This window comes from Rhodnius prolixus, unplaced genomic scaffold (genome assembly GCF_049639745.1).
Source record: "Rhodnius prolixus isolate KJV_2025 unplaced genomic scaffold, Rpr scaffold_6, whole genome shotgun sequence".
Taxonomy (NCBI): Eukaryota; Metazoa; Arthropoda; class Insecta; order Hemiptera; family Reduviidae; genus Rhodnius; species Rhodnius prolixus.
This window is the reverse complement of record NW_027411634.1, coordinates 27955136-27979325: the sequence shown is the minus strand read 5'-3', so window position 1 is coordinate 27979325 and position 24190 is coordinate 27955136. Positions and strand designations below refer to the sequence as shown.

General features: G+C 31.1%; 2 protein-coding genes across 2 annotated transcripts; one reads left to right on the top strand and one right to left on the bottom strand.

Annotated features, from left to right (window-relative positions):
- The first annotated feature begins 356 nt into the window (after positions 1 to 356).
- Positions 357 to 17823, top strand: LOC141461075 (venom protease-like). The gene is made up of 9 exons (XM_074141755.1): positions 357 to 495; positions 12466 to 12556; positions 12633 to 12771; positions 12877 to 13085; positions 13390 to 13528; positions 14692 to 14858; positions 14951 to 15052; positions 16148 to 16296; positions 17290 to 17823. Exons 2-9 carry the CDS (start codon positions 12475 to 12477, stop codon positions 17443 to 17445), a joined length of 1143 nt encoding a protein of 380 aa, XP_073997856.1. The 5' UTR covers positions 357 to 495; positions 12466 to 12474; the 3' UTR covers positions 17446 to 17823.
- Positions 17824 to 18877: 1054 nt separating this feature from the next.
- LOC141461072 (coiled-coil domain-containing protein 22 homolog) lies at positions 18878 to 24174 on the bottom strand. The gene is made up of 11 exons (XM_074141751.1): positions 23996 to 24174; positions 23516 to 23687; positions 23306 to 23438; positions 23066 to 23224; positions 22703 to 22935; positions 21642 to 21848; positions 21313 to 21549; positions 20200 to 20339; positions 19962 to 20127; positions 19169 to 19303; positions 18878 to 19049 (listed from the first exon to the last, which is right to left on the bottom strand). The coding sequence occupies exons 1-11, from the start codon at positions 24043 to 24045 to the stop codon at positions 18930 to 18932; spliced, it is 1752 nt and encodes a 583-aa protein (XP_073997852.1). The 5' UTR covers positions 24046 to 24174; the 3' UTR covers positions 18878 to 18929.
- Between the last annotated feature and the right edge of the window lie 16 nt (positions 24175 to 24190).

Sequence of the window (24190 nt, the reverse complement as noted above, 5' to 3'; positions counted from 1 at the left end):
AAGGTCAAGTTTTACAAGGACTTTAATTGTTCTTGTTTTACTGAACTACAGTTTCCTGAACGTTTTATTTTTAGGTAGTAAATAAAAATAATATCAAATCTTTTTGAGTAATAATTCAGGCGGTCCTTGTGTACTTTAAGTTCAAGGTATTGGCCAGCTAGACAGCTGTTAATAGGCTAGCAAGTTCCAAGAACCTACTTCCACTTAATTTGTGATACCTTAATGACTAAGGATAGATTTCTTGGAAACTACCGTGTTTCACAGCCAACACTGGATGACGTGTCCAATGCAGGACTACACAGTACTGTGAGCAACCAAGGCGAGGAAGACTAGAGTGGTTGCAGTCTGCGGCTACTATAAGACTGTCCAAGTGGGGGAATCAGTGCATGAAAAGAAGCGGCTAGCCGACCAAAGGCCAGTTTGTGTTCGGTATCTGATAGTGCTCAGTTGTTAGTATTGTTATTTTTTTTGAAGCAGAGGAGTATTATCGGCACGGTAGGTTTAATGTTTTTTTAACTTTTCACTTTTTTGTCTAAAACATCCGAAATTTATTCAAAAATGGCTGCTGAAAGAGGATTTTTGTTATATTTAAGATTTAATTTTTTAATATCTTTTTATCCAAAATTATTTGCATCATTGCAGAAATTTTTATTCTTGCAAAAATTAATTTTTGCAAACTCTTGGTGAGCATTTAGAAGAAATTTGTCTTGAGCATTTAAAAGAAATCCTTCCTTATTTAATACCAACCAATTCCTTATATTAAATAAAATTAAATTAATTTTAAAATTATAATTAAAACAGAACCTTTTCCTCTATGAATTGGAAGATGAAATATTTTTTTCTTTAACTTGTCTAAATAAAAAAATCTGTTTAAAAATCCCCTAATCTTGTGGTACCATAATTGCTATGAAAAGCTTCCTATAATAAAAGTTTGATTCAAAATCTGCCAACTTTTACTTAGTTTTACTTAGTTTTAGTTTTACTTTAATTTATCAATACTAATTCTGGTGAAATTAAAGAAAAAGTGGAAGCACATGTTATGGACCAATTCCTAAATCTTTACTTAAAACATTTCGAGTACAATTCCCACCAACAATTTAGTAAAACTAAAATAACCAGAATCCCCTTCAACTTGAATGGTGCTCTTTTAAAATATTTCAGACTGACTTTCCTTAAAGATCTAGTGCAGGTCATTTAGAAAATAATCTTTATTATTAAATATTAGACCGTTATATACAAGAAAATAATAATTGCAAGTTTCTGTATTTATTTTTTAAAGCTACATTTTATAATTTGTCCTCGAGTTGCTCAATTGCTAGAAAGTACTGCAATCTTAGTCTTACTCGTTTTCCTCATTTCGTGTGCTGGTAATTTAATTTATTTGCAATTAATATTACCAATATTAATTGGGTTCACTTTCTATTAAGTAACTATTACAGTTTTGTGATTGTGTGAGGTTAGGAGGAAAATTGAGTTTTAGAAAGTGGCATGATTGTCTGAGAAGGGGTGCCGAAAAGATGTGCGTCACCCTTGTTTTCTACTTTATCCTTTTCATCCTGCCACCTAAATAGAAGTTTTCTTGTATAAAACACTCCATCAACATTCTTCAGGTTTGCAGAGATCATTTCTCTTGCACAGCCTCTAACCCAAGTCCAAGCCAAGCACGCATCCAGTGCGGGCGATCGCCCTAACACTGGACGGGACAAAACAATCTTTATAATTACATTCTGTTGGGAATGAAGAGAAAAGTAGCTTTAACAGATTGCGTAATTTTAAAGCGTTTCTCGCACTTCAAAAAGAAAGACTGGCGGGCAGGAGAAAGAAACAAGTTTGTTTTCAAACCTTTTTACATCTTATGCTCTATTTATTGCATATAAATATTGATGACACTTTATTTGTTGGATTCACAATCATATTCAGAACTTGGAAAGTCACCCGGGAGGTACTTAAAACGAAACAAAAAATAGGGGCTTACAGTTTTATTTTGATCAAGATTTAGATAAAATGAATTTTGTCTTCACATATAATTCAAAGTGAGATGACGCAGATGTTTGCTCAACACAAGGCCAGTATTTTGTATGCTCGCTAAATCATTTTTTTTTTTTATTATTTTTGAAACGATCGTCACGATTAGTTTCATAATTTCTGAGAATAATATTTTCTAATATTTAAAAATATTTTCAACTTTATCTATCGATAGTAATTTAAATGATAATAAATATTATTACAACTAGTTTTTGTTTTGATTGGTTTTTTGATTGATAATTTTATTCAATAAAGTTGTAAATAGTGAGGATAGTTATTAATTTATATTTCTATCATAATGTTACAAAAGATATACGAAAAATTAGTTTTTCATCGTAAAGAATGTTGAAAATGTCAATGTACCCATCTACTGCTGCCACTAATCCACATCATCATTTGACTAAAAACATCTTTCAGTCACAAAATTTCTTCAAAATTTGGGAACAGATGGAAATCACGGTGACTAAACGTGTTCGATATTCCAACAATTCTGCGAATAATTAGTTTGAACATTGCCAAAGCATCGTTTGTGGCTGGTGCATTGGTCCTGCTGAAAAATGTTTTCCCTCTTCTTGCAAACTAAAAGGTAACTTTTCTCAACTTTTTGCATCCATTTGTTCTAGTATACGGCCATTATTATTCTTTCCTTTATGAAACAGAATGAAAAAATGATTCGCTTTTGCCTCCCCATCAGAAAACATTCACCCATCCAGCAGATGAAATCGACTTCGCTTTTTTTTTAGGTAGTCACTGGCTTCCACCCATTGCTTTGATTGGTGCTTCTTTTTCGACGTGTCTCTTCCAAATTAACATATCGGCTCACAAAATCAACTGGATTCATTTTAAAATGATCCAAACATAGCTGCGAACATCGTTTCTTAGTCGTAATTAAGGGGAAAGTCTTTTTTTTAAAACCTTCGTTAACTTTGGATAAATTTCCGGTTGTGCCGTTCAAAACAAAGAATTAAGACCCCCCCAAGTAATTCCAGTTTATCAATTTGAACGAAGTGCCCATAACTTGACTTCTTTAAAAAACGTAAAACGTAAACTATTCCACAGATCATTCTACCAAGTTGACTCAATTAAAGGCTGTAGCTGGCGATGTTATGGATGGAAGATCCTGTTTAAAACACCCTATGTAAAAAATGAGAAACCTAAAGTATAATAATTACATGAAGCTTGATATTCACTTTAGATAAAACAGGTTTAGGAAAAAAATCCAGCGTCCAAAAATACACCCAATTTTGACAATTTTAGCAACGTTTTCAAGAAATAATTTTTAAAAAAGATTACTCTTTAAAATACATTCATAAATTCTTTTAATATAACTCATTGCATATTTAATTAAGTAATATTTACTCTAAAATATAATCTTTCTGTTTACTGTTAAAATATTGATCATTACCTCCATAAATTGAAGTTATTCCACCTTGTGAACAAAAAGAAAGAAATATTCTTTGGTTTATCATTTAAACTGTTGTTTGTTTTTAAAATTTCTAAATTTCTTTTAATAGTTTAGTCTTTCAAAGCTCAGATGGTAAATTTGATGTTATTTATTACCTGACGATAAATGGCCTTTCTGAAATAAATATGTTATCACTGAGTGCCGAATCTGTTTACTTTGAACAGTTAAAAGGCTAAAAGAAAAAATAACTTAAGTTAAAGTGGTATTTTTAGTATGAATGTCAATGCCAAGCCGAATGAGAAAGTGGTTATCAGAAACCAGAGATAAATCCAATAATTTTGTCATTTATTTGGGATGGCAAACATTTAAAGAAATAGCTTTAATAAGAAAGAAAAAGTTATGGAAATTCAAGTAAATGTTTTTCTCATAAAACTCTGAAATTTATAGACGAATTCTTTGGTTTGGTGCTCTTGTCTGTGTAAATCTCTTTTTTGAACTGTGGGTAGAGTGGATAGCAATTAAATTTGAATAATCGCTGAACAAAGTTCAGTACTAAAAATACCTTGACTTTATTTATACTGCTCATCAATAATTTGAACATCAACAAGAACCAAGTACTTTCTGCAGTGTCTTAAAAGATTTCTGTTTGGATGAAACTGGAATTTTGGGGTAATCAGTAGGGTATAGGAATGACATAGTCTAAATTAAAGTGGGTGAGATTTGCTAAGACCGTCTTTCAAAAATAAGTTTCGACTTTACGAAGTTTTGAACAGATACTGGGTACATCAACTGCCTCCTACAAGAAGATGGTAGATGTGGAGATTATTAGAACTTTTTAAGTAAACTACCAATAAATGTTTGCAGAGTCGGAGTATGTCACTTCCCAGAAGTTCAATATATTGCATGCTTCACTAAAAGATCTCCCCTGCGTAACCAAGGGTTCTGAAGTTTTAATTGGAGGAGCTGAAGCACTTGACCTTTCAACGCATAAACGTGTTAATATAATGGGAAATTGCTGAAGAATGTTTCTATAAGAAAAGAGGCTACGAAGGAATTCAGACTTATTGACATTGTTATTGCGAGTGATAGCTCAGAGAATTTCTTAGGTTTTGAGTTAATAAAACTCATAAATGAGTTAACAATGAGAGATTTCTTATAACCCATTTTAGTGGGATGCAGAAATCACTAGCCACCACCAATTAAGATGTCCTTCGAAGTCTATAGCGCTAAAGGTTTACTTTAGTCATTTCATTCAAATCTTTTCCTTCTTTTACTCATCTAATTTAAGGAATGGTTCGAAATTTCATTTTTAATACGTCTAATCTCCAATTTTTCAGGATTCTCCTTCAAAATCTGTAAACTCTACTAGCAAGGGAAATAAAACTTTGGATTAACAGCTGTCTAAACAGCTGATCACTAATTCAACACATAATTACTAATTCAATGATAAGTTGATGAAATTCTAAATTTCCCAGGCTATGGTTGAACACTTTTAAAGTTTATTTAGCTTGGAAAAGAAGAAAAAGGTTGACTAATCGGCATTTTTTGTTTTTTGTTTGTTTGTTTTTTCTTTTTTAATGAAAAATCTAGTCGGAGTTTTTAACGAAGCGGAAAATGAATGCTCTGTTTTCGTGCAACCTTCTGAATTTAGTACGCAATATATGTGTTTTGTTCTATTTTTTAATAGTATCCAAACAACGGCTTTAGGAGGATTCATTTTATTAAAAGAATTCTAGTATTCGCCTGACCTTTTAGGGTTATTTTACTTTTGTTTTTTTCTCTTATACTACTAGCAAAAATTTGCGATCGTCCAGATATTTGATTTTGAGATTTCACAACTTTTGAGGGCTCCTAAGACAGGAAAAATTGTTTTTCACAGATTTGTCTGTATATATATATATATATATATATATATATATATATATATATATATATAAAGAAAAATTGTAAGAAGTACATATTTGACTTTTTGACTCGGTTGCAACTTGGATCCGGTAATGAGCTTTTGGAATAAATCAATCAATTTTCATGATCTTCTCTCCGGAAAATTCTTCTTAAGGGAAAAGTTCTGGTGTAGGGATAGTGTTAAGCTGATAAATTTTCTTTTAAGTGCAATTGCGCAATTAATTATTGGTAGTAATACGTAATAAATATGTAATATAAATTCCATATTATAAGAAACTCAGTTGAGTTAAAGTTCTACTTCACTAAATAAATTTTGTGGATTATTGAACTGCATAAAGAACCATTTGTGAATAAATTAAACAATACATAACATATTAAAAGGACTTTCAAAAATATATTAAATCATGCAAGGGTAAAATTACTTGCGGTTAAAACAGGAACATCTTCTTAATGGCAGCTTTAATAATAATCGTCAAACGTTTGCTAACCGCATCCGTTTATTTCTGTCAATTGGACGTAAATTCCGTAAGAAAAAAATAGACCTTCTAATGTTATTAACTTTACTCGTGGAACATCTGTGGTCACAAAGTAAAATGAACAGATATCTTGCTAATAACTTTACTGTTGTTTGTTTGTAAATCCTTTTTTGTTAAATTATTATTATTATTTTTAATATAATTATGCAAATCTAGGAAATTATCACAGAAACTAAAACGCAACAAAGTAAGCAAAGTAAAGACCAACTTTTAAACAAATGGTTAGATTAAATTGATTATTTGTTTAATGGAGTATATTAATTCATTGAAATTACTTTGGTATTTTATTTTGTTTTATTATTTTTTACAGTATTAATTTCTGCACTAATCAAACGAAAGATTTATCAGTTTTTTAAATTTCTTAATATCCAAGACATAGACGGGGCATCGAAACCACTAAACCAACAATACATCTTAGCTTTGCGGGCCTAGCCTATAACCGCTCGGCTACCGTGCGCTGTCTTGCCTTTTAAGATTATAGCAACTGACAATTTAAACGACTTCTCCATATTCATTCAAATCACCATGTAACCTGGTTTTATCCGCCTCTGTTTTAGTTAAGAGATATTTTAAAACCTCTAATTGGATGGACTTCCTAACTAAAGCACCGATGCCCCTCTTTTGTAAGAGATGAGCGGACAGAAAACAATCGATCATATTTGCCTGTGTTCCTTCCCTTATGTGTGACATCCGTTTGTATGTAATCAATCAAATTATACAGTTGAAGACAGGTTTTATTTACAGAAAATAAATATTTAATTTAACTGATTACTGATAGAAAGCTAATGCGTTATAATCGGACAGTAATGACTATTGGGATTTCCTAGTTAGACAGGAAACTATGTGTGGAAGTTCCCGTCAGCTGGATGTCAGATCTGGTTGATAATTGACTGATTGAAAAACTGAATACATAATGGTCGTACATTTTTTTATTTTAAATTTAATAACTGTTCACCTTGACCTTCTCAAATGGAATATTAATTTTTGTAAAAAAGACCAAGAAATTCTTCTTTAGCATTGGAATGCTCTTTTAATTCAGCAGCACATTCAATTGTTGATGGTTTTATCATAACCAGTATCTCTGATGAAATACCTAGAAGTTCTTTGGTCATAGACTTTTACAATTATAAAAACTTAGCATTGTTTAAACTCATTTTTTTTTGCTTTCCGTGAGTGAAGTTATTGCTATTGTAGTTTTGTTTTTCAAAAAACCATTATCTGCTCTAGGTCTGGGGGGAAAAAAAGAAAGAGAGACGACGCTAAATTTCCTTGTAATATTATTGTAAAATAAGGCGCTTTAAGAGCTGCAAATATCGGCGCAGGATCTTTTTCCCGAGATCTTTTTCATTTTTTAGATTTTCTTTTTCTCTACAAAAATACTTATCGAGATCTGTATTAACACATTTCTCTTCATAATAATGTGAAAATATCTTTGATACACTTCCTGGCCTAAATAAAGTACATATAACAAATTCCTCATCCACATGTTTTGCCTCGTAATTGTTTTCCATTTATACAATCACTCCTACCTATTTTCATCTACTTCTTTTGCTCTTCTTGCCGAATTTGTAGACCTTCGCCTCTTTAGAGGGCTGCTGAGGGTTTATCTCCGCTTTAAACTGCTACCTTGGATGCTACTTCTTTTTCCCTGTTTGTAGATTGATCAGCAAATTTTTTAAATCGAATCAATACTGCAGTTTCTCCAGATTTTCTTGTTTCAGTTAAGACTGTAAATAGTATTTAAAGACAAAGATAAAACACAGTAAAACGGTCATTTTCTAGAAATTGTAATAACTTTTTTATTCGGGAGAATGTTTTTTTATTTAAGCGTTTGAATACAAAAAAGAAAGAAATCTACAAGAACAAATTGATAAACAAGGACAAGATCAACAAGTTCAGGTTCACCTAGTTCTAAAGCAAAAAGTAATCTTAATCTTTGTCTGGTGCCAAGAGGAGAAAGTGGAATGAATTTAACCGTTGCTTGAAAATTACTTTGTGCAGTATTAATTAAAAGGGTTAAATACGCCAAGATTAGACCGCTAAGTCATGAGTGAGAAGTAAGGTGAATCCATTACGTATTGCAAATTTATTCATCTGGAATATACAAACAGCTAAAGAAGTAGTGAAGTGAAAGTAAAGAAACTTTAAGAAGGTCGCTATTATTAATAATATTTATTTATTTCCATCTAATTACATTACGTTAGAAAGAAACGGACTAATAAAAATAAAATAATATAATAAAATAAAAATATGATAAAAAATAATAGCAACACTTTCTCTTAATATCAATAAAAAAAGTTTGTGAAACTATAAAATTTAAGTATTTTATTATTATTAAATAAATTCATTTTATTTTGTGTATTTAAGAAAATTCCCAGGCGAATGCTTGCGTGTATATTTACAGAACTGAGTGTGATCTAAAACGGAAATCCCAGGAAGGTCAAAGTATAAAACATTTTTAGATTAAGTGAGGGAATCTGACTGGAAGATTCGATTAAAATTTCTTACTCGGGTAATAGTTGAGTTTACTATATTTTCCTTAAACTATTATTTCATTTTATGTAAATATAAGGAAATTTATTTAAAACTATTATTTGTATCTGCGTAACTATCGTATCTTAAAATGTTTTAATTGTTTTAAATGTTCTTGTACTTAGTTTACTCCTGACCTGCTCGGTACCATTGTTCAAATCGCTGAAACGTTTCTAATAGTTTACAAGCTCCTAAAAGTTCAAACCAAAAGTTTTCCTCTTACGAAAATACTCTTTCATTTATACAAAATTTAGTTAAAATCAAGCTACTAGCTTTCGGACACTGTAGAATATAAAGTAATACGTTTTGAAGTTTTATGGTGAATAACTTCATTTGAAAACGATGTCTAAGATAGTTGGATATTTAAATTCATAATTTAGAGGTCAGAAACTCTGCCTTGTTTTGATTCCCTCTGTCAATATGCCCACTGGAAAACAAACTGCAAACAGGCCTTGGCTCTTTAAATTATAGTACAATAGTGATTAATAGTTTCCGTAATTCAATCATTGTTCCTGTGACCAACATAAATAAAAATAAATTTAAATCGGTTATTCCCAGCTATTACAGAATGTTATTTCCCATCTTTCTATTTAATCAATCAATTGTATTTCCATTACTGCATTAATTTTTATAAGATTACTTTTTCAAATTATGTTAAGAAGTAATGCTATGAAAACACTTTCACACCTGGAGCGATAACAAATTATTAGTTTTTGAAAATGAATTATCTATCTCTCTGCTTCGCTCTCGTCAACCGAAAATGAAATTAAGTGCACAGTTTCTTTTAGTTATCGTAATATTCAACAATTTTACAACAATTCAACAGTGGCAGAATCTAATTTTAGAAAGAACTTACTTTAAGTAAGAGAGGTCCTTTATGTTTAAGTTGCTGAATAAGTTGTGTTGTGCAGAAAGAAAAACATGATAAATTCTTGCAACATGAGGTCGAACATTGTCTTGGAAGATGGCCCAAGCATATCACTCAGTTTCAAAACTGGTCTTAACTTCTCATAGATGGACTAATATGCTTTAATCTGCCTGGAATAAAGGCCAGAGATGACCTAAACCTAATGCTTTTGACGCCCTTACCCATAACTACTAAAGATCCCTGGCATGACTTTGATTGAGCAGCAACTCAAAGATGGTTCCTTTCATCCAACAAACTTCACCAGTCCATCTCCGATCATTTCGCCACTGACGAAAACAGGATTTCACACTAAAGATTATTTTACGGTTTTATAGATTGTTCCTCAGTATTTCTTGGCACTACTGGAGCCTGGCTGACCTCGTGAAGCCTTATGGCTTAAGCGTTAGCTATGGATTAAAATATTGCGAACTTTTCTTTCAATATTTAGAAATTGAACGCCATAAATATCATAATGAAATTGAAATATATATTTATATTAAGTAATTACAGACTATAAATTGCGCTTGTAATTAATATAGGTCCGTTAAGTATTTGAAAACATTATATAAGAAACTGAATTAAATTATTTTATTGGAATAATATAATAAACGAAGGACTCGCCTTAATTATTAACATCTACCTGTTGGCCAACATTAGAGGAATGTTTGCCTACTGTATGTTTTAAAGTAATCGTGTAGCTAATATATTCGTATCTGTTTTTACCTCCATGAGTACTGTACTCAGACATTAACATTCACACTATATCTATCCAAATTGCTTCTTTTAATTGCCCACACATACAGCTAGCTCATTGTTATTGTTGCCCGTTGTTTTTGTTTTTATACATGTATAAAAACAAATATAAAATAATTGACTGCATAAACTTTAACTTCAGACGAATAAATAAAGAGAAAAAAATCTTCAAAAGTATTTAATTTTAAACTGAACACTTAATTCAAAAGAAAAATCAAGGCTGATAAAAAAAAAAAATCAGAAGAATTCTGTTTTTAGGTTTATAGTTTTGAATATTACAGCTAATGTATGGAATCCATGTGGCTTTTTGAGTGTACTAAGTTATCCGGAAGTAAATTCTCAAATATCATTCTTTCTTTTTAATAAAAGCTATCGTCAAATAATTTGTTGTTTCGGGAATCTTGATTATATTCACTACTTTTTCACTTATATATTATTAGTATCCACACCATCTTTGGGGTGGCTGATCTGTGAACGTTCTTTATACACTCATAGCTGTACTCTCATTTTCCCTCAAGAGAGGTTCATCAATATTTCCCTTAGTGGTAACTCAATGTATACATATATTTCAATTCAAGAAATTCTTCATCCAAGCATATTGGTGCCTGGAGTCTTCTCACTGCCGGCCTCCGAATTGTTCTAAAAATAAAGTATTAATCTCCCCCCAAAAAGAAAATAATTAAATAATAATAATACATTAAATTAAATAAACTTTGTAGTGTTAAAAATATTATTCATGCCCAATTGTTTCATTAGAAACTAATCGGAAGTAGATTGTAGGTAATGGAAATGTAAGTAAAGATGGTTGATTATAAACCACAGATTGAACAAAATTATAATTTGATCACAGTCTTCTCTTGGCTGTTAAGGATCATCGATGCTCTCTCAATCTCTCTTTCTATTTTACTCGTCCCTTATCCCAGTCATTAGCCTGTCCTTCAGAGTTGTTTGCTTCTTCCACTTCTTCCTTTCGCAAGGATCTTGCAACGACCAGTTAGAACACTTAAATGGGCTAAAAAGTGATCAATACACACCAATTGGTTGCACTATTTTTTCTCATTATAATATTATTTTTACAATTTTTCGACTGGAATGTAAATTGAAGTGAGAGTACTTTCAGAAAAGTTAAATTCTTGGCTAACAAAAAGACTATTCTCGCTCCCTTAGGTTACACTGATTATACATTGATAGTGAGGTATGAAAACTGTGTACAGTGAATGGGTAATTGTGAGTGATAGTGTGAGTTGATAAGCTACCTGTAAATTTCATATACCTAAGTATTATTTGACCATCTGGAATTGCTTAAAGATCTTTAACAATGGTCGGCCTTAGCTAAAAAACAATAATAGTTTAAATGCATTGACATTCCTTGTTCCTAAAATAAGTAAAGTTGATTTTAACAATAAAAAAAGAATAAAAATTATTAAACTTTTTCTTTTAGCTGCTGTTCTGTTTGGAAGTAATAAAAATAAACACTCAATGGAGTATTATTATTCTTAATTTCAATATTTTTTATACAATCTTATAAATCTGTCGATTGTGGATAGAGAAGAAAAGTCCCTTATTACTTAAACACTTATTTCTATCTTTCTCTCCCATAAATTATTAATTTTGTTTGCTTTACGTGCAGTACAATCAGTGAAAGTGATGTGAATAAAATTACAAACAAATGACACAATGAATTTCACGAACCACTGAGTGTGTCTTCCTATTTCTAAATACTATTTAAAATTAAAGATTCAATACATATTTGTATTCATATCAAACTTCAGGTTGCCTTGAATAAAACCTGACCTTCAATTTACGTGGAATCATAAAATGTAAAAATATTGTTTAAGCGGATGTTGTAAAATTTCCTTTATTATTATTTATTTATGTATTGTGACCATCTTCAATAACTCTGACGGTGTCCCAAGATTTCTTTGAACGATATACATTGGTACATTTGGACCTGTTAAATAGTTCTTTTGAATGTTTTTCTCGCAATGTGCATTACGCAGGACTTTTTGTATAATATATCTGTGGTAGAACTTTTTAAAGAAGTGACACTTTATGGGGCTGCTTAATTTTTTAATCCTCAAAATATTCCTGAATGGAAATTGAAAGAAATTCGCTGGTAACATTTGTCTGAAAACAGCACAAACAAAAATCACTAAAGTGGTCCTATCTTTGATGGATTTCAGCTAAAAGCTTTGTACCCAAAGCGACATAAGTCCCAAAAAGGTTTAAGAAGTTAAAGCTTTCTGCTACTTTCTTTTTTGATATTTTTGGTAAATTTCGACTCTTATGCCAATGCATTTTCTATTAGAAGTATGAGAAAATAAGAACACAAAGTTTAACATTTTTAAGAAGTTGATTCTAAATGGCTTCAATTATACTGATAATGTTTGTAACTGTTTCAGATAAAAATCATGATTAATCAATTATCCTTAGTACTATTATTAGTCGGATTAGTTTGCTTTGGAAATTGTCTCAATAGAACTACAAGACAAGGTAATTTAAATGTTTGTACTTTTAAAATTTAGTTAAAAGTAATATTTGTCTTTACCCCAACTTGAAAATGTTTCAGTGTCCTTTGAAAGTTCTTCCTCCTGTACCACTTTAGAAGGAGATAACGGAAGGTGTATAAATGTTAGACAATGTCCACCACTTTTAGATTTACTAAGAAATTCTAGGCATAAACCAGGAGTGGCGGATTATCTTAAAAAGTAATTATTTTTGTTTTTGTTTTAACTTTTCCAGTAGATTCAATTGATTATTAATAATTTAATGAGAAATTTGGATATTTTTATACAATTTTTGGTATATTACAGAACAGTTTGTGGATATGATAGAAATGATCCACTCGTGTGCTGTCCCAACCAACCAGATTTTCAACCATCCATTTTTGGTTCCGGAAGAAGAACCACTGAAGGGACATCACCTTTAATAGACAATCGTGACACGTTGCCTTCACCACCTCAGTGCGGTAAATCAAGTGTTCAAAAGATTAGAATTGTAGGCGGACAACCATCGGACTTAGGTAAGTCATATTAAATGTTTACTAAGTTGTGAGTAAGCAATAATCTTGTGAGTGATCAGGTGTGAGTAGGTTCAGGCAAGAAAGAAATAAAAGAAATTATGTTTATGGGGCGCTAATTACCATGAAGTAGATGCGCCCCCCCCCAAAAAAATAATAATGATTTAAGATTTCTATGACATCGGATACAATGAGAGTGTGAAACAAAAAGTAATAAAAAACTCATAATAAAAACACACTGCAATATGTTTTCATAACAGTAAAAGAAAATAAAAATATACGCTTCATATTTTTATATATTATATAGGTGCCTGGCCGTGGCTTGCAGTTCTAGGCTATAGGTCTAATAGAAATCCAACAACTCAGTGGCTTTGCGGCGGAGCGCTCGTTACTTCTAGGCATATCGTTACAGCGGCGCACTGTACAAGACATCCAAGTCTTTCTCTGTAAGTTTCATTTAAATTACAAAGCCTTTAAAAATCGAGTTTGTTTCCTTGATAAAAATTGATGTTTATTTGAATTAATATAAAAAATTGATTACCGTCAGTGAAATAGCAATGTCCTTCCCATTATAGGTAAAAATAAAAAAAACCTAAATTGAAATTATTATACATTCTCATATCATACATATCTCCTAACCATTGATGTCAATAAAATTCATTAGATATCATGGACTTTTATGCTAGCCAATTTTTATCTATTAAATATTTTAGTTTCTTTTTTTTACATTCAGAATTAACGTCTCTCGAAAATAGAACTTAATGGAAGCTATACAAATTTTTAAAATATTTAGAATTATTTTATAAAAATTAGTTTAAATTAGAAAAGAAGGGTTGATTTCTAACATAAATTAGGTTGTTGTGCATTAAATTAACAATCATAAAAGATTTTGAAGTTATTTGTTTTAATTAAAAGGATATCCCTCGATAGCCCAAATGTGGCCAGGGCAATCCCTAGATTAACTTCCTTTAATTAGGGAAATTCCTATTATTATCAACGTCAACTCACTGTTAGCTATCGGCTTATTCTAATCCTATAAAAGGCAAAGCCTGCAATAAAAACATAGCATTACAAAAATTATAAATTTTTATATGTTGTAAATTGGAATCAATGAATACTTAGTTACTTATTCTCTACCTAATCTACCTTGAGGAATAGAGATACCATAAACGGGAGTCCAGTTTTTCCTTTATAGTTTTTTCTAATCTGTACTATTTTGGGGATTTGGAAGAATAGCGTATTATGATTTCCTCCTTTAGGCCTCTACTCTTGTCTCGAGCATCTTCAGAGTTTTGTAGGTAGTTGAACTCCTTATTCTTGAGACGGTCTGATGGTCTGACCCAATCAGGTGGGTGCTCTGTTGATCATTTAGATTATGCAGAGTGCACCACGAGCAGGCGATCAAATCCCCCCCCCCCCATCTAAGAATAAATAACTAATATTTTTAATAATTAATTGACTTTTTATGTTTCTTAATAACAAATTGGATGTGTTAAAAGACTTTTATTTTAACCCTGTTATCTTGTCTTACTCTATTCTTGCTTATATAGAAAAAAATACTATTTTATCTTTCAAAATGTGACTTGTACTAAAATGTTTACATTTACAGGTTCAAAGTTCGCTTAGGGGAACTTGATTTAGACAATAATGTGAATGATGGTGCAAACCCAATAGATGTTAATATTGAGAGAACTATTGTTCATCCTAGTTACAATCCTCAAAAATATACGGACGATATAGCCGTATTAAAACTTCAAAATGAAGTACCTTTCTCACGTACGTTATTACCTGTTTTGTGAATATATTTTGATGATTTAACGAAAAAAAAAGTCCTACATTTTTTAAACTTAATTTGTTAAATTTTACAGGAAATATTCAACCTATTTGCTTACCAACAACTTCTGAATTAAGGGAAATGAGCTTAACAAAAAAATTTCCTTTTGTTGCCGGTTGGGGATCCGTACAATTTAGTAAGTATTCATTATGATTTCGCTTGCCATTCCATCCTTTTTGCAAGTAGTATTCTGAATGTCCTAAACTTCTCTAAGTGCCGTACAAAATATTGTTCGTATAAAATGAAGCTCCATGACTAAATAGCAAATATAATGCCATTAACTAACTAAAAAAAAGTAACTAATGTGAAGGGCAAGTTGTATATATTCTAGTAGTCCTTTAATCTGTTCAAAGTTGAGTTTACTTTTATGAATGAGATTCAGCCATAAAATAAATAAATAATCAAGTTTGAAAGTTTTTATATTTTTATCTTTTATTAAATTTTATTTGCCAATTGCTCCTGATCAATTAATTTTTGATTTGAGATTCTGACAAAATGTTACATGATTTTCGTACTTTTATTTTATTTTCATTAATCAAAACTTGATTTCCTTGATTTAATAATTTGTTAAAATCTCTCTCTTCCTCTTTTTTTTAACAATACAGCTCTAAAGCACTTTTTCTCTATGCAGTTCCTGCGACTTATCTCCAGTACCTTTGTATCCTACTCCTACTCAAACATCTTTCTCTGATCTACGGTATCTAAGGTATTCTTTTCTATTTAACCTCTTTTATCTTCCGAAGCGCATCATAAAATATGATTTAGTACCCATTCTTACAAGTACTACTCTTAAATTTATGGGAATTTATTTTGTGAAGTTTTTTAGACATCCCCGCAACAGTGTAGAGATGAATATTCTTTCCACAATTTTCTTTTCCAAAATTCCTAGCTCTTCCTTTTCTTAACATTTTGAACAGAAAGGTTTCAACACTTCTAGTTGAAATCATATGATTTAGTTAATTATCTTAGCCGCGTACATACTGTAGTGTACTCTGCAACTTAAGCTGGTCCAGATACCTAACCTACCTAACCTAGCGCTTTCAAATGAGGTCATACAATGAATACAACTGAACTTTATCTAACTTTTATGAAGTATATCACAAGCGCATATAAGATCTTTAAAAATATCTTCCACAAATGTAATCACTAACACAACTTTAATACATCAACAACTTCGATCAACATTGATACATCTTAATCACTGTAAGTTAATGAAATTATTCAATTACAGAGGGACCATCTTTGACTGCTCTTCAGGAAGTTCAAGTCCCAGTAGTGGAAAATGAGGAATGTAGAAGAGCTTATAAAGCAAAAGGGGCCGATATAATTTCAAGACAATTGTGTGCAGGTTTTGCTTTAGGAGGAAAAGATGCTTGCCAGGTATGTTAAATGGATTTTTTTATTTTTTAGTTATATAAAATTTGAAAGATCTGAATATTTGGCCAATCAGATCATATTAACTTTCAAAGAGTTAAAAAACCTATAAAAATAAATAGAAGTTTTTCATTATTTCCAAAAATTTTCAAAACACATCATTTAGAAGTGATTCAAATATAGCTTTTACATCAATTATCAATCTTATTCGTTTAAATGCCAATACATAACAATAAAATTTAATCAGTTTCCAGTTACATACTGTAATGCTTCGCCCTCCTAGATTTTAGGGGTTTCAATTTAAAAAGAAAAAACTTGGTCGACACTTGAACACTATTGGATAATCATATAATCCCTAAACTAAATAATAATGCAAATAACTACTTCTATGGATAATCGTATACACCCTTAACTAAAGAATAATGAAAATACTACTTCTATAGATAATCATACAGACCCTTAACTAATAATCATGAAAATAACTACTAAAATCAAAGTCCTCCCAGGCTCCTTGCCGCCCGTCACCCTGCCGACCGGGACCAGAGAGTGGTAACCCCAAAGACCATAGACTGATTTGGCTTACCCGCCGCTAACACCTGCAGCTCGACCATTCCTCGCCAAAATCTTGTAGTCTCCGTCAGGGTTCTTCACAATCAGCACCAGCCACTCTTTACGGTCACACACTTTCTAGCGTTCTGCTCTCTTTTCTTTCATACCACATCTCACACAGCTCCACATAGACACACACCTACACACACACCACTCTCCAGGCCCCTACCATTCTGCCGGCAGCGCGAACAATGCTCCTAGCAATTTCATGACTATGCACTCTAAGTCTACGTATAGTGTTATATTCTCCATGTATAACAATTTAATTTTAAAAAAAATATAACTACATTTCTCAAAACCATACTTCCGTCCCCTACAATACTAACAATAACTATTTTGGATGCAACATTTTCCCGTACGAATTTCCTTAAAATATAATTTCATTTTCAGGGTGATTCCGGCGGACCATTGATGTTGCCACATGCTGGTTCGTATTATTTGATTGGTGTAGTTTCTTACGGATTCCGTTGTGCAGAGGCAGGTTTTCCTGGCATATATTCAAGAGTAACATCCTATTTAAGTTGGATAGAACAAAACTTGAAATGATTTTCTAATAGTTATGAACAAACTTGGAAGTGATTTTATTTATTTGAAGTAAAAACTAACTTATGGAGATGTACAAAGTTTTGAAAACTCTGTGCAGAAAGTTCTTGCCAACTGGCTCTCTTGGAGAACACAAAATCTTTTCTATACTAGTCCTTTAAAAACAAATTATTATGGTCTGCGTTCTCCCTAATTCTTTTTATTTTGGAGATGTTTTTTATGCGCCCAGTATTTATAATCACAGGTTTTATGTACCTGCAAAAGCATTTTTGAAATGTAATTTAAGAAATGCTAAGAAACTGTGAGTTTTATATTTTAAGTATAGTTGTTAAGCTAAAAATTGTAAAAAAAAAAAATTACAGACTTTTTTTTTTAATTCTACCATTTATTTTACATGTTCTTTCATTATTGGGATACTCTTATCCTGTTATATTCCTATATCAACTCTCCTATATCCTTTTTCATTAGTGGTATACTCTTATATCAACAATATAGGACTTATTCTCTTATTGGAGATTTAAAATTTCATCAACAATAATATGTTCAACAGACGTAAAATAATCTGCAATTTGGTTGAAAAAAAGTTAGCAGTAATCTAATTTCTTTTCTTTGCAAGAAGTTACATTTTTAAAGCAATCATTGTTAATACGCAATAGTAATAATAACAGTAATAGTAGTAATTGAAGTAAAATCGCCATTGCAATTGGTGTTTGTCACACTTATGCACAGTTAAAAATAAACAGTCAATGAATAGTTTATACTAGAATCAAATACATGGTTGAGTGAAGAGTTATGAATCATGGGTTTTTGTTAGTGGGAATTCCGCGAAATTTAGTGGGAATTTAGCTACTTTTTATTTATTAAAAAAATATAATAGAAAAGCATGTGCTTCAGCTATACCTAATTAGCCGTTAGACGTTAACCTCTACCTGATAAAAGATCGCTACTTTCTTTTAACACCCTCTTTGAAGATCGTAGGCCCTCTGACGTGCTTTTGCTCTTTATCTAGGTGCTAGTGAGTTGCGGTGGCACAGGTTTACTTGCCTACCCTCATTTAATGGTTCATGGTTTAATTCTGTGATGATTTAAACGATGAACATTATGATGACAAGATTCTATTCTATGTAGAAGAATTTTTCTTTTTTAAAAGTGAACATGATTATAGGTGCCTGAATTGCTCGATTTCAGAAACTACATATATTTCAAAAATCTTGAGAAACTTTTTTTTAAGAAACAAATACATGAACAATATGAAAAATAACGATTTTTTAAAAAATAATAATATAAAACAAATAATTTAATTTCATGTATTATTTACAAGAGTGGTCCTTCATGAAGTTTACACTCTATAAATGAGCATAAAACACTTCCGAAAAATAACCTTACTCTTTCTGAGCATTTTTGTTTAAATCTGTATATAAATATAATATATTAGTTATTATTATGATTCACATGATAATAATGTTTAATTACAATAAAGCTAACTATCATGTATCCAACATTTTTAATTGATTACTGAGAACAATATTTTCTTCCTTCATCTGTTCTAAATCAGCTGTAATTCTTTTAAGATTTGCGCCAACATTTCTGCTTGATTCTACTTCGATCTAGAGAAAATATAAAAACGAAAATAAGAAACATTTCAACTGAACAAAACTTCAAAATCTATGTGAACACAAATGATGACAAAAACAAATGACTTTTAGGATCTATGTAAATGATTTACCTGCTCTTCCATTTCTCTAATTTCACGAACAGTGGCTCCAGTCTCTTGAACCATAGATACAATATCGGCACAATCGGAATGTAACGTCATTAGAAATTTGTGGGCTTTCTTTGAATGTTCATCTTTCTTGGTATTCTAATAAAATAACATAAAAAAGAGAAATTAAAATGTACAAAATAAATCAGAATTTGTGATAGTTGATCAGAATTCAGAACGCTTGATGAAGTATGAAGCAGTTGCACAATCTAACAAAAATTCATATTGATGCTTCTCTTCCTTGGTAATGCAACAGCACTTATTACAATGCGAAAATCACAGTGTTCTTTTCTCGGAGTCCTCAAACAATCTTTTAAATAGAAAACTGAATTCCGATTCCTTCCTACCAGTTACAAGTAGTAATTCGAAATTTTGATTTTGCCATAGAAAATATTTGTCAGCTACAAAGTAGTAATTCGAAATTTTGATTTTGCAAATACAAAATATTTGTAACATGTTCAGTTTATAGCTAAAACGTGACACGCCTTTATTATCAGCAAAACCAAAAAATGGGAAAAATCAAAACATTTGGACACACCTCTGGAGCCCTTCAGGAACTGGTTTTTGGAGGTAATGACAATGTAAAGTCTTATTTAATTGTGGCATGAAGAAAGTTCTGTTAACCTGCAACCAAAGAGGTTTATTGTACCATTCCCCTAAATTTCTCAAAATGTTCCTCTCTGAAGGCCAAGACTTTCCAAGCACTGAAGAATATGGATAAAATGAATTTTGAAATATTAATGCAAAATTTACTCACCCTGAATATAGTATCATCAGTCACTGTAAATGATCTTTCTAATTTTTCAGTCAACAAATTGGTATCTTTTTGCAACGTTTTCATATCTTTTATCACTTTATCAATTTCGTCTTTTTGTTTTTTTATATTTCCAATAATTTCTAAAATTCTTCTTGTATAAGCAGATCTAGAAATACGTACAACATGATATCTAAGTCCATATTATTTACATCACAATTTGATAGATTATAATTCTTACCTCTTTATGTTTTTCGGTAACTGATCATATTCCTCCTGTAACTTATCTCTGGCTAACTGTTTGTTAGCTATTTGTTTATTTAGAGATTCTAATTTCTCCTTTAGTGAATAGATAGTTTCCAACTGTTTTTCATTTTCATTCTAAAGAAGAAAAAAATATAAAATACTTCATGAATTTATCTGTAAAAACTTAATATCAAAATTTATTTTATAGGCGAAACTTATTTAATCAACATTTCTAGATTCAGGTCTTTATTTATTTTCTAATGATTGTCGAAAGGGAATTCAAGCACACAAGCGAATTACTACTTTGTTTCTTCTCTAACTCTCATATATTATTATGATTACTTTCTTTTTTTTTAACTAAAGCTGAATTACTGAATCACTGCCACTATGTAAGCCCTTCGTACGGGCTGCTTACAGAATTAACAAGGAACGCAAGACTGTTTATATATTTTTTTATTCTAACGGTAGAGTAATTTGCATTGGATTTACCACTCTAAATTAAATATAATGGAAAAGTTCTCTAGATTTTCGAAACTTGAGATATTTGAAAGTTTTCAGTCGAATTTGTTGAATTGAACAGAGGATTGAAAAGAAAAAAAATAGAATACTATATTTTAATAAAGATGACTGTAAAACCAACGCTGTCATATTATAACAGATCTAATGTGGCTGACTGGTAGCGGGCAAGAGGCCTACTTGAAAAGGGTAGTATAAATAAAGTGTCCTTTCCTGTCATCTAATTCCTGGTAAGGACATGAGAGAGCTATAGAAGTCACATTGCATTATTCATAATTATTTTGTGCCCCTGTTTAGAACAGACTAGAGGCAGATATCTATGAAAGAGCGCAGAATAGGATGCAGAAAAAGATCCCAAGAAGTGGAAAGGTTTTGCGAGAGAGTATCTTCCCAATAACAAATTAAAAATGACAAATTGATCAAAGCGTCTTATATCAAGATGTTAGGTGTCTTAATATGAAAACCCTCTATGCACTTATGAACTAGGGCTGATATAAAGAAAATGAGGAATGAGTCCAAAAACATGTTAATAACTCAACTTTTTATTTTATTCTATCGCAACAAGTAGCAATACTAGAACAAAAAAAATTACCTCTCTCAATAAAGCTGCTGCCTTTGTGTGTCTATATTTCTCCATCAAAGGTCTTCTATGTTCTTCCCATTGGCCAGCTAATGCGACTAATTTTTTTTTAACACTCGAAGTTATTTTATCTAATTTTTCTAAACTAGTCTGATGGTCTGCTAACAATTCTATGGCCTTATTATGAGCTTGTATTTCAACACTCCGCTGTTCGGCAGAGTTCATTTCTGCATCAATTTCTTTATTCGTCTGAAAAATATTAAGTATTCAATTTTGTAACTGAATATTATAAATCATGATGCTAAATTAGTTTGATATTTAAACCATAATATCTATGATACCTGAACTAATAAACAATTTAGGGATTTAGTGGACATTTCTAGTTCCTCTAGTCTTGCTCGCAATGACTCTAATTCAACTCTATCTTTCTTCTTTCTTTCTTCTTCAGTATCTTCAACCTTCTCTTCTAATAGTTGATCATTATTCTCTCTTTTGGGCAGAGAAGATTCGCTACTAGCACTTTTTTGGGCAGGAGACTTGACGCTTTCCTACAAAATTTTAAGAAAAATTATGTGTAAATCATATCTTTAAATGTATACTATTTTAAAATAAACATAAGAAACTCAAAATAAACCATTTCTTTAATTTATTGAATAAAATATAAAAAATAATTATTTCAATGTTTAAGCTTCCTCGAGAGAACTTAATTGATTTTTAGCAAACGAAGTTACTATCAGATTGAAGAAATGCAGCGAATTAAAAAACAAATGCTTACAGTGCTCACATTACGATGTGAAGTCGACATGTGAAGGCTTATAAATATGGTTATAAAAGCCTAATAGTTATATCATTAAAATAGGCCAAATCGAATACTCTTTACGTTTGTATTAACAATTTATAAGAACCTCCTTCTTATTAAGATAGAAATATAATTTCTAAGAATTGTCTTAAGATTCCGTTTGACCACTTTCGAGACTTAAAAAGATTTTAAAATCATTTATAGTTGTTTGCTAGATAAATACAATAAAGTATTAGAAAGAGAAAAGGTAAGGAATCGTTTCTTTTTACCGTGAAGCAATGAGTTAGCTTCTGATCCATTTCTGTAATCTAATGATCCGTTTCTGCTCTTAAAAATGCTACCAGGTTTATCTTTTTTTTGGAATGAACATTCTTTCAGTAGATGAATGTAGATGTAAAAATAAATAGAAAGAAGATATCCAAAAGGAATTAAAAGCTTTAACAATCATTAGCGCAGACAAAGAGGATAATATTATTCTTGGAGGTCATGACGCGTTCGAAATTTAGTAGAAGTGTAGATCAGTAAAATCTTCTCAGCCATTTTTCTCACCACTTTTAAGTTCAATACAATATTTAGTGTTAAAAAATATATGAAAAGTATTACCTCACTGAACAGTATATGCTCGTGTATTCCTAGCCAAGTATTATTAAATCTCCGTAAGCGTGGTGCCGGTCGTGGAGGTATCAGCCCTGTAGGAGTGTTATCTCGAGATTTTTGAGTCAACTCCAAATCACATCTACCACGTGCATTTACTGTGGTCAATGAAGCTAGCGTACTTATGGGATTACTCTGTTCAGTTATAAAAGGGAGATCCTTTATACAATATTCTCGCCAAGCTGTGGAAATAATTAATTCACATTATTCACATTAAGAAAATATGCTGAAAACTAGATTTCAAAGTTCTTACTATTTTAAAACATTAATTATGTATAAATAAAGTGAATTATTAACAGCAATTTCATAAACCTTTCGGAGGCAGCCTGTTTTTAATTCCTGGTAAAGTAATGCCGGTTTCAAGAGCCTTAGAAATGAATGGTCTGGAAGTCAAATCCTTCAGCTCCAACCTTCTCCCAAGGCAAACTTTCATTACTTTCCCAATTTCTGCTTTTATCTTGAGCAATGGTTCTTCATTAGCAAAATTAAAGAAATATTTTGATTAGAGGTGTAAAATTTAAGCAAATTTAATTTCCGACTTAACGCTATTACCATCTGGTACGACAACAGTTTTTTCTTGTTCTCTTGGTAACTTTTCTATCAGAAACATGAAGACTCTTCGCACCTCGATGACATTGGAATATAGAAACGTTTGATAACCCACTTCTCCCGTGTAGCCCAATTTCTGAAACCCAAACACGTGTATTAATATTGAATCGTCATAGAAGATATTAACAGTTTATGTCCAATAAGAAAGAATACCTTGCAAGCACCGGCTATGTCCGCACCAACTTGGAACCTTGCAGCCATATTCATAGGTAAAGTACTTGGTACCTCTAAGCCCGGTGTTATAAGAGACAAACATTTTGAAGCTGCTTCTATAATTAAATTTGTAGAAAAATGGTCCAAGCAATCAACTTCATCACTTATGGCACTGTAAAAATGAAAATAAAATTGTTTTTAAAAAAAATTGAACTATTTGTAAAACTCAAAAATTTGAGAAAAATCTCTCCGTTGAAAGTCTCCATTCTTTAATCATAAAATATAATACTTCAAGTAGCACACACATTCGGCAAACTTGAATTCCATTTAACAACAAATAACTTATGAATGGGCAAAGATAGCAGACAACTCGGGAATGATTTTATAATATTCAAATATCCAAAGAATACAAAGGTGACTCTAATTAATAATACTTTCATAAAAAAGAAACATATTAAATAACAAAATTCATTAACTTGCCACCCTATGTCTTTCAGAGAATGTATTATTATTTTGTCCACTTCTTCCATTTTACACGCTTAGTAAAAACCATTTCTCTAGACATACGCAACACAAAATAAATAATGATCTACTGATAAAACGAAAATGATGTTTAACAAATTAAAGAAACCTAACCAAAAACCTCTAGGGGAATTCGACTCATCATACGGCATT

What these genes read in the sequence shown, in the direction of transcription:
- LOC141461075 (XM_074141755.1), top strand. Translation starts at nt 12,475, where the DNA reads ATGATTAATCAATTATCCTTAGTACTATTATTAGTCGGATTAGTTTGC. An exon ending in AGACATCCAAGTCTTTCTCT is followed by an intron (nt 13,529 to 14,691) that starts GTAAGTTTCATT and finishes TTACATTTACAG; the next exon opens with GTTCAAAGTTCGCTTAGGGG. An exon ending in AAATGAAGTACCTTTCTCAC is followed by an intron (nt 14,859 to 14,950) that starts GTACGTTATTAC and finishes TAAATTTTACAG; the next exon opens with GAAATATTCAACCTATTTGC.
- LOC141461072 (XM_074141751.1), bottom strand. Translation starts at nt 24,045, where the DNA reads ATGGAAGAAGTGGACAAAATAATAATACATTCTCTGAAAGACATAGGG. An exon ending in AACTGTTGTCGTACCAGATG is followed by an intron (nt 23,225 to 23,305) that starts GTAATAGCGTTA and finishes TTGCTAATGAAG; the next exon opens with AACCATTGCTCAAGATAAAA. An exon ending in TTAGAGAAATGGAAGAGCAG is followed by an intron (nt 19,050 to 19,168) that starts GTAAATCATTTA and finishes TATTTTCTCTAG; the next exon opens with ATCGAAGTAGAATCAAGCAG.